This window comes from Chroicocephalus ridibundus, chromosome 6, assembly GCF_963924245.1.
Source record: "Chroicocephalus ridibundus chromosome 6, bChrRid1.1, whole genome shotgun sequence".
In the NCBI taxonomy this organism is placed as follows: Eukaryota; Metazoa; Chordata; class Aves; order Charadriiformes; family Laridae; genus Chroicocephalus; species Chroicocephalus ridibundus.
Window position 1 is genome coordinate 21,246,609 of NC_086289.1, and position 16,125 is coordinate 21,262,733.

The 16,125-nt window shown below is 42.6% G+C and overlaps 1 protein-coding gene across 1 annotated transcript in view; it reads left to right on the plus strand.

Moving 5' to 3' along the window:
• ANTXRL (ANTXR like) overlaps positions 1-16,125 on the plus strand; it is a 62,864-nt gene that overhangs the window by 35,372 nt on the left and 11,367 nt on the right. The window contains exons 15-17 of the mRNA XM_063339072.1: positions 467-565; positions 2,243-2,410; positions 3,599-3,679. Of these exons, the coding sequence (XP_063195142.1) occupies positions 467-565; positions 2,243-2,410; positions 3,599-3,679 (348 nt within the window). The remainder of the gene's footprint in view (positions 1-466; positions 566-2,242; positions 2,411-3,598; positions 3,680-16,125) is intronic.

Here is a 16,125-nt window from a genome sequence, read left to right on the forward strand (position 1 = left end):
CTGGTTACAGCTGCCATGAGAAAAGGATCTGATGCACATGTTGGAAAACTCACAGTGGTAGCTCTTATCCCTGTTAAGTAACATTAAGTTCTAAAAGCGCAATTAATAAATGATTTCTTTGGGCTGATTGCTGCATTTTCTGCGTAGCATAGTGGCAAGCCAGTATAATGTACGATTCATCTCCACTTTGCCTTCCTTTACAAGTCAGTTGTGATTTTGAAGCTCAATGCATATTTGACTAAATAAAAGCTGCCTGGAGAGAGGAACAGGCAATCCTCTTTGGCTTCCCTAGTTAAAATTGCAGCTGCAGAGACAAGTGACTTTTGTTTTTGTCAGCAAATAAGTATAACACGCAAAGCCAGATATCCAAGGATTGGACCATAGGATGTTAATTTGTTTTCCATGGTTTATGCTGGTTTTATACTGCTGATATTACAGCAGTAATAGCTCCCTGCCTTTCCCATAGGAATCAGATGATGAAGATGGATTGCCAAAGAAAAAGTGGCCAACTGTGGACGCATCTTATTATGGAGGTCGAGGTGTTGGTGGGATTAAGAGAATGGAGGTATTTGGCTTGTTCTTTTGTGTTGTAAAAATCAGCATGTTTAATTATAAATAGTAGCAATATGGTTTTTTTATGCGACTATTTTTTTTAAAAAAGCTACCTTGATGGTCTAGAGACTGCGACTTAATTAGGGCTTATCCACCTGATTGCACCTGCTGTCCAAGTAGCAGACATCAAGCTCCCATCATTCACATGAATAATTAAATTAATCTAGCATTATGAGCCAGAGAAAATTTGCAGGCTAAGAAATGGGATAAGCACCAAAAGACGTTTTAATTTACTGAATCAAACCCCTCAGTGCAGTTTGGTCTGGTTCTCTTGTCTCAGGCAGAGTTACATTGGTTCTGAGTATTTGAGGGTATCATCTACACTGTGCCTGGCAGGCTGGAAGCAGTTGGTTTGGGGAATTTAAAACAGTGATTTTTCTTTTTTTTTTTTTCTCTTTTTTATAAATATTTTTTTGGGTGGAGTTGTTTGGTTTTTTTTTTTTTTCAGTTAAGCATTAACTCCTAATGCACAAAACCACATCTGTGTTAAAATTGGCCAATGAATCAAGTCCTGCCCTGGGATTCATGCACAAGCCAGTCTTGATGTATAAAGTGAGGTGTTACTGTGAAAGAAATTTTCCTTGTGCTGTTGTGTGGCATATACATTCCAGGAGGTCAGTGGAAAATGCTGTGATCAGCTGCTAACTCCTGTAAATAACTACATTAGTGAAATCAATTCAATATTCCTAACCATGGTTAATATAAGGCAGGGAATTGTCACTCACCTGTATCAACTGAGGGCCTAATGATGACTTTTAGGGATGTCACACCAGAAACTCCCACTAGATCTAATTGGTAGCTGAGATAGGTGGGCTAATGTAAGCCAGCTGAGGATCTGCATCAAACTAGGGCTAACAGAATGAAAGCAATGGCTTCCCAGCAAGTCCTTGCAAGTCATAGAAGTCTGCAGTTTAATATCCTTAACCATTTTCCTTGGGATAATTTTATCCTTGATGCTGAGTAACCCTATGGATCATATATTGCCCTTGAATGCAGGATCACATTTCTGTTTGAGGTAAGTCAGACAACCAAATCAGAATTTCAGCTTGAAATAAGTAGCACGTAGTATGTGAAGATAAAGTTACTGACCTTTCTTGTGACTATGCAAGGTGTCTTTGAAGGAGCTGGTTTTAGTAGTAGCTGCACAAGTTTGAGGGCTGATGCTCTTAAACCATCCCCGTACTTGTCCACTGACCCTTTTTTCACTTTTGAACTAAACAACAGGAACTGCTTAGGGCTAGTTGTAAAGACTGCCTACCTTCAGTTAGTGCTGCTGCCTGCTTTTTGCCTGAGGCAATGGGAAGTGTATTACACCTGTGTCCTAGCAGATCTGGGTGGAACGCTTCAGATTTCATGTGGAAATGGGTTAATCTGCCCTGGATGCTGTGAAGTCCCACAACACTTCACATTACTGGAAGGGGAAAAGGCTAGTGGTTCAAGTAGAGTGAGACTATTTGACTCTTAAATGTGTATTTCTGGTTACAGTGGGAGTTTGGTGCCTTCATCAATGTGGCTTCATGCCTGGTGGCATTGGGTCATCTGATGGGAACTAGATTAATGTCTGTGAAAACAACCTGCTGGTGGGGACTGCAGTAGTGTCTCCTCTTACGGTGTATTCTCCTGACTTCAGGTGCGATGGGGAGACAAGGGGTCAACGGAGGAAGGAGCAAAATTGGAGAAGCCCAAAAATGCTATTATTAAGTTGCCAGAACAGGAGTATGAGCCATGGGAACCCAAGCCAAAAAAGCCTCATGTACGAAAACCACCTTCCCAGCGGAAATGGTACACTCCGATCAAGGTAATGCATCTCCCCCTCAGTTTTACCAAGACTTTTATGTCACTCATGTTACTACATCGTGCTTCCTTAGTGCAGTTTTTCTTATGCCAGAGCTGTGAGAGCCTATTTACAAAAATGGCCAGTAACCCTGAACTTTGTCTGTATCTTGGAACTTGCATTTCACCTGGCACTGTGTCACCACAGTTTTTTGAGGAAGAGTGGAGGGTGTTGGAAGGCATGAGCAGAGATCTTCCCTCCCTCGGCTCACGCCTTTTCAGGTACTTTTGCACAGCCTGGGTTGCAATATCAGATAACTCATAGGGGAGGGTGGAGAGAGGGGTGCTGTTTTGTGCCATGTGAAGGCAGCATATAAAAAGGATCAGATAAACTGCCCCATCCTTGCTTTGATTGCACTGTGGCTAAGGCCTTGGGTTGGGATTCAGCTCTGTTCCCCTCTAGTTCAGCCACAAGATGTAGTGTTTGATTTTGGGCAAGTCGCTCAGTCTCTCCACACTTTCATTCCCGTTTCTCCTGTGTCATTATAGTATCTGGTGTCTCCCTGTCTTTTAATGTATGTATCCTCACACAACCCTTGAGGCAGGGCTGAGCTGTTATCTCCACTTACAGGGAAGGAAGCTGGAGGGCTAGCTCAGGCCAAGGGAGCAGCATACCATGCTCATCCCAGAAACCTGTGGCTGTGTGCCAAACCAGTGCTTTGTAGGATGAGGCCCCCCTCCCCACCATGCTGACAAATCAGTTTACAGTGTTTGAATTTATTGTCTTGAAAGTACCTGTGAATTTTAAAGCCTGCCTGGGTAGGTAATCTTGAGGCTGTTTGTCCATACTCCAGCTCGCTTCCCATCAGTACAGTACTTTTATTGTTCAGCCTTTTGTTAATGTAACACCTGTCTAATATACCTCTTAGGGGAGTTGTTCACATGAAATTACAGTCATCCTCAGTGAGTTTCGAGCAGGCTGAATTTGGCCCATTGCATATCAGGTACATGTTACCCCATTGAGGTCTCTTTTTCTGTCTAGATAAGCAGTATACAGAGAGCGAGGGCACAGAAGCAATGTTTGTGCAGACAGTTTAATACGGAAAGGCTGGGTCAGCTCACCTGTACTTTAATCTCATGCTGTTTTCCCCAGATTTCTTAGTCAAGTCATGTATGTCATATATTTTTTTTAATTTTTTTTTTTTTATTCCAGGGAAAACTTGATGCACTGTGGGCTTTGGTTCGACGAGGCTATGATCAAGTCTCTCTCATGAGACCGCAGCCAGGGGACAAGGTAAGGTATCACAAACACACTGGCATGTCACTTCTCTATTAGCAGCAGCAATGCTTTCCCCCCACGCCGCAACAACCCCATCTCTTTTTTTCTCTTCCTTTTTTTTTTTTTTTTTTGTGAGCTTGTCGCTTTTCACATTACCCTAAGGCTAAAAATTTGTCACAAGAACCAGAGACTTCAAAATGAGCCAAAATGTTTGTGGTGGCATCTATTTAAAAGTATTGCCCCAAAAGGTCGACAGTAATGTCTCCACTGGGATGACTTGAGAAGACTGAGGAAGAAACTGGCCAGCCACAGTAGTGTATGAGGCCTTTTTCAGCCATATAAGTTCTTAGCATTTTTTCTGGGCGCGCATGTTGTAGTTAAAGGATAGGTTCTTTATTTGTGTGTTCTGGGGGACTGCTGCTTTTGAATTTAATATGCAGTAGTTGTTCTACAACAGTAATTATTCTTCCCATCCAAATTCATGAACATGCTTCTCAGATTTGATAATAGATTTAAATGATTAATGAGAGAAATTGTGAACTGTGCGTATGACAAAGAAACAAATTATGACAAAGTTAAAGAATAAATTTTCTGTAGAATTCTGCACAAAGACACAATTCTCAGTTATATCCTATATATAGCAGAAAGAATCTCCTGCCTTGATAAAGTCTGTTGGCCAAACGTATGTCAGGAGTAGATTCCTCCTGGGGGGATGCAGGGAGTTTGTGCCTTTCAGAGCTACAGAGATGTCTGTGTGCTGCCCCTGAGTCACTCACAATAGTTTAGTTCAGAGCTCTCTCACGATTTCCCTGTGAGAGCCTGGCACTGTTACAGTTGTCTCCATCTTGTTATTCTGGGGGCAACTTCATAAGAATTGAGTGCTGTTGTACCTTCAGATTTGGTTTTCTGCAGTGGAGCTTTGGAACAGGAGGACCAAGCAGAGACACCATCTTTCTCTCCCCTGTGGCCCTTCTCTGGCCACAGTCCATACATTTCATCGCCTTTGCTTTCAGGGGAAGGGGTTATAGAGTTACAGCAGTAGAGGCCATAAAGTGCTTTTTTTTGGGGTAGGAGTAGTGCAGAGGCCCTTGTGCTGTGCTTGTCTGCCTGGATGATTTTTACAGCTAATAACAGTCTTAAAAAGCAGCCCTAATTTGCTAATTTGCATCATCTACAGCAAATATGCTACATCCCTCCAACTTTTGGGGAAAATACTGGTAGGGCATTTGTCTAGTTATTAACCAAACATGCAGCTTCAGTATTTAAAGTTTAGTCTCTTCCCTTTTTCTTCTGGTGTGCAAGGAAACTAAGAGAACAGACTCAGCTTCCTATGCTACTCTGTAAAATGGTTTTAACTGTTACACTAAGCTGCATTTTCAAGGCAGCTGTGCTTGAGACACCTTATTTACTTTTTAAGCACGATCTAGAGCTTGTGAATAGGCTCTTTAGGCCCAGCTGTATTTTGATAGCGCTAACATTGTATAATATGAATCTGTCCTCTGCCTTTCACTCCCTCGGTTGGGACATTTCTATCAGTGCAGAGCACAACAGGGCCTCTGTTAGCCTGTGTGGTTGAGAAGCATGCAGGGGGCTGGCTCCAAACAGGGATCCTCAGTTCCTTGCCTTCCAGCTCTGCTGTGGGGAGGACAAGGGACTCAAAAGAGGCAATGTAAAACTGAGCAAGCTGAAGGATTATTGTATCAGGGAGAATATTAGAAAATCAAATGTACATCTGGGAAATAGGCTGGAAAGAATCCTATTGAGTCAGATTCAGTGGAAGAATAGGATCATCTCTGTTCCCTGGCCTGTGAAATTAACTAAAGCTGAAGAATATTGAAAGTGAAGCAAGAAAATGACTAGATATCCTCTGCTGTAAAAAAAAAAAAAAAAAAAAAAAAAAAAAGATATCACAGGCCTGCATTTCACGGAGAAAGCTAGCACAGAAAAGAGCAAGGTTATTATTTATTGTTTGCTTGACTTTTCTAGTAGTGATCCCTTGGTGAAGAATTGACGGCTTGTGAGTTAGGCTTTTGGTGGGGGGAAGTGTATAAGTATAAATGTACATACACATAAGTATATATGAGTATACATGCATGCAATTGCTTACTTTGTGGCTGAGGAATGGGAAATCAAGTCAGTGCTATGAGTGACTAGCAGCATGGAGAGCCTGGAGCTCTGGCTGTGCCGAGCACAGCCCCAGGAGCAAGCCCACAGCCCCATTCGACCCAGCCCTGACCAGAACAAGGCCACTTCTGTACAGGTGTGCTGACAGCAATGGACTGATTTTAGTTTACTGTTGGGTAGACATGAAAATACAGCCTGACGTCCCTCGGTGCACCGTGTTCTTCCAGACTGCACCATCCAGAGGCCAGTGACTGTGTGGTGAACTCGGAGAGGGGGATTGCTTTGCTTTGTGGGGTTTTGAGGTTTTTTTGTGATGAAGGGGGAAGAGTTCTTTGGGTCTTTTGGTTTGCCTTTTTAAAATTATTTTTTATTTTATTTTAAGGTAATTTCATAGTTGTCTTGATTTTTTTAGGAAAACTTAGAGCTCAGAAGGCAAAAGGAACGCACAATTTAATTGTGTTTTGGGAGTGGCATTTGGAACCCGGAAAATTCTTGTCTCTGAATTTCCTAAAATCAATCAAATTATTATTTTTACATTTTCAAGGATTAACAGAGATAAAGGTTGTTTCCCACTGCAACAAGATAACTCACTGAAGTGACATTTTTCCAAATTTCTGTTTCAATTTACCTCCGTTAAAAAAAAAAAGTTGTCAGTTTCCATTTTTATTGCTGCAGTTGGGCATATGTTCAGTTTTTGTAGCCATTGGGGGAAATTATAGCAAAACATTTTTTTTCTGTACACTGAACATACTAGTTGTAGTAGTGAAAGAAGATCCACAGTATTTTTCTCTCTGTATTTTTCACAAAGATTTTGGCACAGGAGAAAGATATCAAAAGATAATTTTTTTACATTAAAACGCTCTTTTAAAACTCTCTTGAAAAATGTATTTTCTTTCATCATCTGAAAATGAGTACTTTGGTTTGGGAGCTTTTCTGTGCCCCCAAAAATCTGAAAAATACTTGTGCAAAAACTTTCCTTGATAGTTTTGGTGAAAACCAAAATATGTTAATGTTTTTGGTTGATTTGCTGATGTATCTCATTTTGTTAGAAGCAAAAGAAAAAAAGTTAAATATTTCTCAGAGCTGTTCAGCATCTTCCCCCAAAACATGGCCCTCTTCTTTTTGGCTCTGCGGAACATACAGGATGGCAGTATTGATGCCCCAGGTTTTCAAAACATGACTTCTCCCTAACTCCCATCATGAAGTGAAATTAAAAGTGACACTGTTCATACTTTTTGAGCCTTCATGTGGTACAATCCATTCCAGAGTGTGTGCGAGAGTCTTACAGTGGAAATACAGGCTGAAGTGTGTGTGCAGGAATAGAGGGCCGACTGCTGCAAGGGACTCTGTTGCCCTTTGCTCTAGGTAGCCAGGGCTGCTGTCCACCCATCCTCATTTCTTCCTTCATCATGATCCTGTTGCCTTTCCCAAACCACCTGCTGTTTTCCCTGCCTGTGACCCCCTTGGACTCCTGCCCTAGACATTCCTTTCTGTTTCCTTCTGTATTTTCTTCCTCTGCTTGCTGTCTCTATCAGTCCTTATTTGCCTACACCTACCCTTGATGAGACAGACTGGTGCCCTGCAGTCCTGCCCTCTGAGATTGATGGGCTGGTGACCAGCTTCTTTCCCCTGTTCTTCTCATGCTGCAGGAACAGAACTGCTAGTAGGAGTGTGCCCTGGGTATGGCTTTGCTGCAGAGCTGGCTGAGGCTCCTGAGAGCTCCCCTGTCCTGGCTGGTGCTTTCCAGAGCATGGCAGGGATTTCTCAAGAAAAAGATGACCTGGCAGCATTGAACAGGATTGTATTAGTAGAACTGGTTGTTAAAGTCACAGGCGCTTTTCGGAACTGACTAAAGAAAACCAGCCAAGCACAAGCTCTGATGCCCCTTCTCCTGAAAGCTGGGCCTGCAGTGTTTGGCTTGGCTCTGCAGACAGCTCCTCCACGTGGTCTCCATTCAAGATAATGTCGTAGCTCCACCACTGAAATCGGCGGTTATTAGTTTGGCAAATACCTCAGTACAGGGTCACAGGACCCTGCTCACTTGACTTCTGCAGGTCACCCCTGGCAGGAGGCTCTATTGCACCAGGATGAGACAGCAAGGGATAAACACATACTTAGCTCTACCCCATCATTAGCAGACACGCTGCTATTTGTGGGATGGCTTTTTGCTGAGCTCTTCAACAGCATCATCATCAGAGAAGAGATGAAAAAGGGGCTAGCAGCTCTCCTGCAGATCAATGGGCTTTCTTCCTTGCAGTAATGTACAAAGGCTTCAGCCTTGATAAGCATTTGTGCTACTATTGCAGTGATGGTTCCCTTAGAGCTAGGCTGCTATTCTTCCCTTCCTCCCTGAGAAATTTGGGGCTTAAAGGACCAGCAGTTACTCTTCTGGCCCAACAAAGGGATTGATGGCTCTGAGGTGGGGACATTCTGCTCATCCATCAACAGAGAGCATGTCAGAGTGGTCACAAGGCCTGGCGAGCTATGTGATGCTCAGGCTGCCTTGAGGACTTCCCCATCGCCTCTGTGTTGGTGTTCTCCTGAGCTTGGTTATGAACTTGCAGGTGGCTGCTATAAAGATTGGAGTTTGGGAAATGTTAACATCTGGCTATCTAGAAGCATCTCATAGAAACCACAGTAGCTTGTGGGGCAGGTTGTCAGTAGTCTCTGCAAAAGGGAACTTTGAAGCTCTTCCCCTTGGCCTCATGGATCGAAAGTGGGTCTGTTACCAATGCTAGCAAGTAAATATTAAAAGCCCCGATATGTGCAGAGAGGAAGGTGAGATGCTTCTTTCAAATGGTCTGCTTAGTTGCTGCTTTCAGCAAATCCATTCTATTTTGCATTTCAGCACATACTGTCACAGGAAATTCTCAGAGGCTCGGTTTACCGAAAACCTCAACTGAAAAAACCCTACATTTTTCCCCCTGGGCAGAATTGCTCTTGTTTACTTTAAAGCTGTAGAAAGTGATCTCATTTTTGTCACTGAAAATTACCTGCAACAGAGTGAGAGTGTAGACTGGATTTTACTGTCATCTCCCTTATATACTCGTGGGACTTTACTTAGAAAAAAGCACTGCTTTAGCAGTACTACCCTTTGCACAGGCAAAGCTCTTTCTTGGGGAAAGGGACTGGAAGCAGGCTGTTGTACAAAAACCTGAAAGTTTGTTTTTTCCCTTTTTCATTCCATAAAACTGAAAGTAAAAAAAGCTGCTGTGCAGCTGAAAATTTCACAAACTATAAGCTGCTGGTCATATGTGAAGCCAGGACCTCCTGGATCCCTTCACGTTCTCACCATTGAGTCACTGTGTGACTTTGAACAAGGCATGGCAGCTGGAACTTTAAACACCAGCCTCTGAAATTAGAAGAACAGGAGTATTTGGGTTCCTTATTCTGTGCATCCCTTTCAAAGTAATCACTCATAATCTGATAGGTTTGTTAAAGCTCAGAAGGTCAGATTACCCTCAAATTTTGAGTGAATCCTTGTAATACTGACAGTGACATCTATGTACCTTACTTTTCCCAACTGCAAAATAATCATGAGAACACAGTATTTACTTTTTTTTTTACAGCTGTGAGGTTTAGTTAAGGCCTGCCAGGCACTTGGGACTCCCCAGAGGAATGGTGCGACATCAAGCCTATGGATTATTAATGACTAGTAATTATTTTCTGTCTGCTGCCCACAGGTGGTCAGCAGTTTGAATGCAGCCCATGGGGAGGGCAGTACCAGCCTGTCACTCCGTGCTGCCCAGGTATCAGTGCTATTTGGAGCTCATACTAATTAGTTCTTTTCAAGACTGAGTAATGGCCTTTAACAGGCTCACCTGCCACTTGCTTGGAGATGTGTTGTAATCGCCCAAGTAGTAATTGGCAGAGCTACAGGGGGTGCTGGAAAAGCAGCACTGAGCTCCTTCAGACTATATTCATCAGAGACTGCTGCCTGTTTCTGGGGCTTTTCTCCCTTTGCTTAGCCTTTCTGGATCCAATTACCTTCATAAGCTGATGAAAAATTAAAGAGATGGGAACATCGCCTGCCACGGTAGGTGATCTCACTTTGTCACTTTCATTGAAAATGTGATGCACGTAGCATCTGTTTTACTTTTTTTGCTTTTTGCAAAGGAGACCAGTATCTCTAAGGTTCATTCCTGCTGTAGGAGGCACGACATTGAGGGGAAAAAAGCTCCCTGGTGTGGGACTACTGTCGTAATGCATGGTTCCCAGGATGTGCTGAGCACTGCAGCTGGAAATATATAATTGGTGACAAATGAATTTCCTGTCCTGCAAGAAGCCCCCATACTGGCATTACCTCTCACTTGTGCCAGGATCACGTTATTTCTGACATGGAAGAAGAACTCACAGATGGGCCTTGGGGGTAGACACTGCCTCTCTTCCCCTAGGTGGAACTAGCAGTGTATCCTCATCTTTGGGAACTGGAGGCATGCTCAGTAACAACAGACACAAGATGCTCTTCTGAAGGATGGGTACAAATCCCAGGGCTGGTACTACTTAGCACAGGCTACACAACAGGATGTGAAGAAGGATTGGCCTTGTGGTTAAGGCACTGAGCTGTCACCTCAGAGACCCTGGCTGTAGGTGATGTAAGTTGTTCTTCCCTACTGTTGTACTGTACTTCTACAGTGATAAATTAGATGAACAGTAAGTTCTAGGAGGGTGAGACCATGTTCCTAACAGCACTTTGAGCACTTCATAGATGGACTCTGTTAGGTAGACAGGGGGTTTTTCTGCTACTCTTAAAGCATGTGTACCGCTTTGATATTTCTTTGATATTTATGGTAAAGAAAAATGTTCATCGGGTCTAATTCTCAGGGTTGTTTTTTTATAGGGAATGTGACTTTGGGGTAAAAACTGGTGACTTAGTCCCTTGTTAACTGCAACTCTGACATGTCTGCCTTGGGGGAACAAGCTCTCACGTGTTGTTATCACAGTTTTCCAGGCAGCACTTCGTTGATGCTCCACAGTCGTATTTAATCGTACTAAGCTGTGTAGGCCTGACTTCAAGTCAGGTAACTATCTTGGGGCTTAGGAGGAAGCCCACAACTGAAGGTACATCTCTTTTGAAAAGACAAGTACTCAAATGCGCATGCAGTTGCTTATTAGGACTGCATGTACAGATCCATGATGTGCCCATGCGAGTGAACAAATATGCTGCAGACAATGTGTTTATCTGTTTCTTGGCAGCACCCTGGATCAGTGCTGAACCTCACATTTCCTTGTTTCAGTTGGATTACTGGGAGCTGTACATCCCTCATTGCCTTCTGAGTTGTGTGACAGTCCAGAACCTAGCCAGCCTTCCTTAGCTCTCTGCTTTCACACTTCTGGTAACTACACAGGAATTTGTTCCCCTGTACGCAAACTGAGTAATGCTGTGACCTTCCTCTGAAAGTGTTCGAGCTTTAGAAATAAAAAACACTGTGTAAGTTAATGTATTAATACTATTCTTCATACTAAATTTATTGGCCAGAGTGATAACTAAAGATCAAAAGGTATTGCATCATTGCTCTATACAGAGGAGCTGTGGTTCTGGATGACTCTGTTCTTGTATAAACTATGGTGGTTCATGTTGTGGTACCAGAAGAAAACCCAAATGACTGTGTGTGCCATTGTACAAGTAACACAAATATACTACCCAGCCTGAAGAGTTTGAGCTATGTCTGACAGATCTTAATTTTAACGTAATCTTGGTTTGAACATAAACATCAGGTCAATAATAAATCCTACAGTTTTATATGCCAGTTTTAGCCTCAGATAGGAACAGTTCCTGGAACAACAAGACTGCAAGCACTTTGTGCTCTTTGCAGCAACACTGGTGGTTTCTGCAGTGTTTTAAGATCTTTCTGCCTTTTAGGGTTTTTTTGTTGTTTTTTTTGGGGGGGGGTTGTTGTTTGTTTTTTGTTTTGTTTTTTTTAAATTGTGGCATGTGACCATATCCCTACTTTTCCCCTCTTTTTTGGGTCACTTCTGGGGAACGTAATTACCCAAGTAGACACCTCATTCTTCACTGGCTGAGAACATTAAGGAGTGGGATATACAGAAACTTTAAAGCAAAGCCTACCAAGAGCCATGTTGCTTCTCGCAATGCTAAAGGCCAGGCACTCTTGAGTGGAGCAGAGCTTTGAAAAATGAAAGGAGGTGTGCCTGGGTTTTTTCTGCTACTGGGGGACAGGCCACTGTCTCAGGTAAGTGGAGACCAGGGTATATAACAGAGTTTGTATGAGAGAGGTGGCAATGGGGTGCGCATGGAAAAGAGTAACTTCAAAATGCAGAGCTGGTACTTGATAGACTAGTCGAGCTGCATGGGAGAAATGTGGCAAGGATATATTTGCATAGAGTGTTAGGTCTCTATAGCATACATGAAATGGGAAGGAGAGATCCGTGTCAGGACTTCAGTACTTGAGTTGCTTCCCTGGTGTGTTCGTTCCTAGAAATACTAAGGTGGTGGTGTCCCAAAGAACTCTTCTATCCAACTTAAGAGCTTTTTTGGAGGAGGAGAGGTTTTCTGTGCTTTGTTAATATATAAGCACTGATAATGAACTGTATGAGTCTCATCCCCAGAGAAGAAAATCCTTGTAAGATAAGCACAGAGGAACCTGGGAACTGTGGGTTTCCCATCTATGTGCTCTGGGTAGCTGCAGAGCCATTTAGGGGCCAGTTACCCAGAGATGGATTGGGGGTACTTGTATCTGTTTCCAGACTCTGAACAAAGAGGCAGCTTGTCTGTGATCTGGGCCAGGATCTTACATTTTTGTCTGAGGCAAGTTAAAATAATAACCATTTTCACCAGAAATCTCTCTGAGAATCTCCATCATTGTCCTATACCCTATGTGGATGAAGAGCATTGTGTTCTTCCTCTGTGCTTGCCATAATCCTAGCTTGCTTCCAAAGAGACAATCAAACAATTCACGCTGGAAAGCACGATGACACTTAATTATAGTTTGAGCAAGACCAGTTATGGTCCTTTGTGGCCTAATTTGCTCCTCCCAGCAAGTCGCCAGTACCTCTAGGCTGAGCCTGTTGCACCCAGCAAATGTTTGTTGCTCTTGTTGCTATGCTCCAAAGCCCTCCCTATTTGAGGTGATGGACTAATGCAGTCTCCTTTTCCCTGAAAATGCCAAAGGAAAGAGAAAAATCTTTTGCAAACCAACTACTGTTTGGTTTTTTTTCTTGAACCACATTCTAGTCTGGTCAGCATTCAAGTGTGGAAATGTGTGGTGCTGTGGTTAAAACAAGGGATGTGAGTCACGAGTCCTGAACTTGTAAATACCATTTTTTTTTTCCCCTGAAGTTACTGCATAACCTTGTGTAGATGACATGACCTGATAGTGGCTCTCCTCACTTCCTCCACTCTGGGAGCCTCATCCATAAAAACTGTCAGAAAAGGGGAAGACAGTAAGTTGTGTGTTTTGAGTGTAGGTTTAGGCTAAGATATTTTTCTCAGGTTTGGGTGGGATTTGGTCTGGCGTGACTGTACTTTGAGATAGGTACTGAGTATAAAGTATGCCTGATAGACCTTAACTTTTATTATGTCTAGTGTTATCCTTTTCTGTTCCCTTTACCACTTCAGCTCTTTTAGGGCTCAGAATCAACAATGTTACGGATCTGCACTGTGCATTACTTCAGCCACAATCTCAGCAAGGTCCAAGACATGTGATGTTTTGTGCATTCCTGCAAGATATCTTGTGACTCTGGCCATTCTTTCAGGAGGTGTCTGTAGCCGTTTGCTGCATTTTCCGGCTAAGGCAGGGCTGGAAACAACATGCAGCTCCCTGATGAATGGATTGTGATACAAATTATTTGAATAGCCCTGTCCTCAATACTGGGCTGGGCTCTTTGTGTCACTTCCCTTGTGTGCCTAAGCTGGAAAAGCGGTATTAGGCGTGTGAGAGCTGAATGGTGGGGATGTGCTCAGCACAAGGTTTATTTTGCTGAAGGGTCCTGATCCTAGCTTAAAAGGCTGATTTTCTTGGCTGAGGTGTTCCTGTCAGATTCCTCAGTATTGGTTGGTTTCTCCAGGGCAAAACTGGAAGTAACCCACTTCTCTTGAGCGTATTCCTGCACTGGTCTTCAAACTAACTGAATAGACTGCTCCCAGAGGACCCATCCCTGGTTTCAAGCAGTGCCATGCACTGTTGGGACTGTGAACTGAGGAGTAGTGTCTGCAGATGTGCATGTCTTGGGAACCTATCAATACTTGATTGTATTCAACTCTCAATATTCTGATTAAAGAAGCTACAGTAGCCTGGGACACTGCAGCTATTAACCTTACTGCAAAAGAGTTCGTATATGTATCATAATTCCCTAGTAGATCTGGACACTGTTTTCCAGATTACTCTCTTTGTTTTCGCTAAAAACTGCTTCTTTAGATGGTTTGTATGTATTTTTGTATGTTAGTGGAATTAGCTAAAGTGGAAAATATACCTTTGAAAAAGTGTGAATATTTTAAATTTTTTTTAAACACCTTTTCCCTCCGAAACTCAAAGAAAAGATGTTTTGGATTGAACAACATACATGTTTCAAGCCCAAATGAAACTTATTTTGACATATTTCTTCTACCTGAAAAATGAAGTCTCTTGGTTGTTGGCTTTTTCCTTGGCCAGCAAGTGAACCGAAAGATGACTTTTATTGCCACTGTTAGGTGCAGTGCATGCCATGGGCCTGTTTGTGCGTTTGCCCTGGCAACCCCCTTCCGTTGTCCCCTGGGGGATCCCCTGGATGGGGTTATCACACACTTGGTGTAAAAAGAAGAGCTCCTGTGCTCTCTCCTCCCTTTCCCACCCCATAAATCCTACTTTCTCAGCTATTTGCCTCCTGTAGCCAGGGCGCCTGAGGGCACACTGGGATTCTGAAGAATTTCTTCTCCCAGTCCCTTTACAAAGCAAAGCTGGTCTCTCTTTGCATCTGTGAGAGGGACTCGAGCATCTCAGCTCTCGCCTAGATGTTCTGGGCAGCAATGTGGGCCATGTCTTGGCTACACCAACAGGTTTTACTCCAACAATATCAGTAGTCCAAGGCATTGCTTAGCTGTGTCTCGTCACTGTGTGCTCTGCTAACAGCCTGTATGCAGCTATCTTCTCGTTTGTCACTTGGGTGTTAGGGCTTCTGAAGTAGGGACTAACTTTCTGTGATGTGTCTCCTTGGGGCTATGCCAGTGAACTAGTGACCAAAGGCTTGTGGGCAGTTTAGTTTGGTTGCTAAAAAGTCGGAGAAAAGGCACAAGAATTGCTTATAAGGTGTGGACTGTGTGAAGGATCGGCATGTGCCTCAGCTGCTTTTAAATATCACTGCCCCTTCCTGGGGCAGGAGGTGTGTCTTGTTTAAAATTGTGTTACCTCCCACATCTTAAATCTCAGTCTAATTCCACCTCGCTCATGCTGTGCTGCAAACAAAGTTTTCTGCTACTCCTTGAATCGTCCTTGTGCATTTGCATTCGTCATTTTGTAATTTTCAATTTGACTCTGTGATGTACCTAAGGCATAGGGTCCTCACTGGTCCATAATAGGGTCCTCACTGTTAGAATATGAGTGATTCACAATGCAGTGATTTCCTTCCCCTCCAGTAACTCCATCACAGAAGGAGGGAGCAGAAGTTATATGAGTTCACTTATAAAGAGGTCAAATAATACACTGGATAAAGAAAGGGCTGAACGGATTTTCCTTTTTGAAAGCAGCACTAAAGAAAATAATAATTATATTCTCATTGTTGGACACTGCCATTTTGCTGGACCTTACTTTTAAAATCTTTCTTTCTTCAAGTCAACCCCATTTTTCTCTTATCTCTTCATAGTTTTGGATTGACATCATTTTAGGCATCAATGCTGAGCTGCCAAATAGGTCACCAAAAAATTGTTATTGACAAGAGAGGACTTCTAGGACAACTGGAAGATATGTGAAGAATCAGATTCTCATGTAAACAAATATTTTATGTTGATATTTAATGTTTTGATTTGAGACCTAAAAACTGAAAATGGCTTCATATAAAAATTAATTACAAGATAATAAATTGATTGTTAATGATTAATGCAATAACCACAGCATAATTAATGGTGATGAGTAAAAATTAATGGTTAAATTGTTAAATGTAATTATAAATTAATTATAAATCACATTTATTGACTTGAAAGCATTATCAGCCACCAAACTGCTGATATGGGAGTTTCTGACATTTGTAATTCTTTATTTTTAAACACGAAAACACTATCTGAATCCCAAATGTAAGAGTAGGAGTTAGTAAAAGTTACTTGAATATGCCTGAAAACCAGGCAGGCTTAGGTTTTACGTGACAAACTGTTTCAGCAGCTCACTAATTTCTAGCCTGTATGCTGC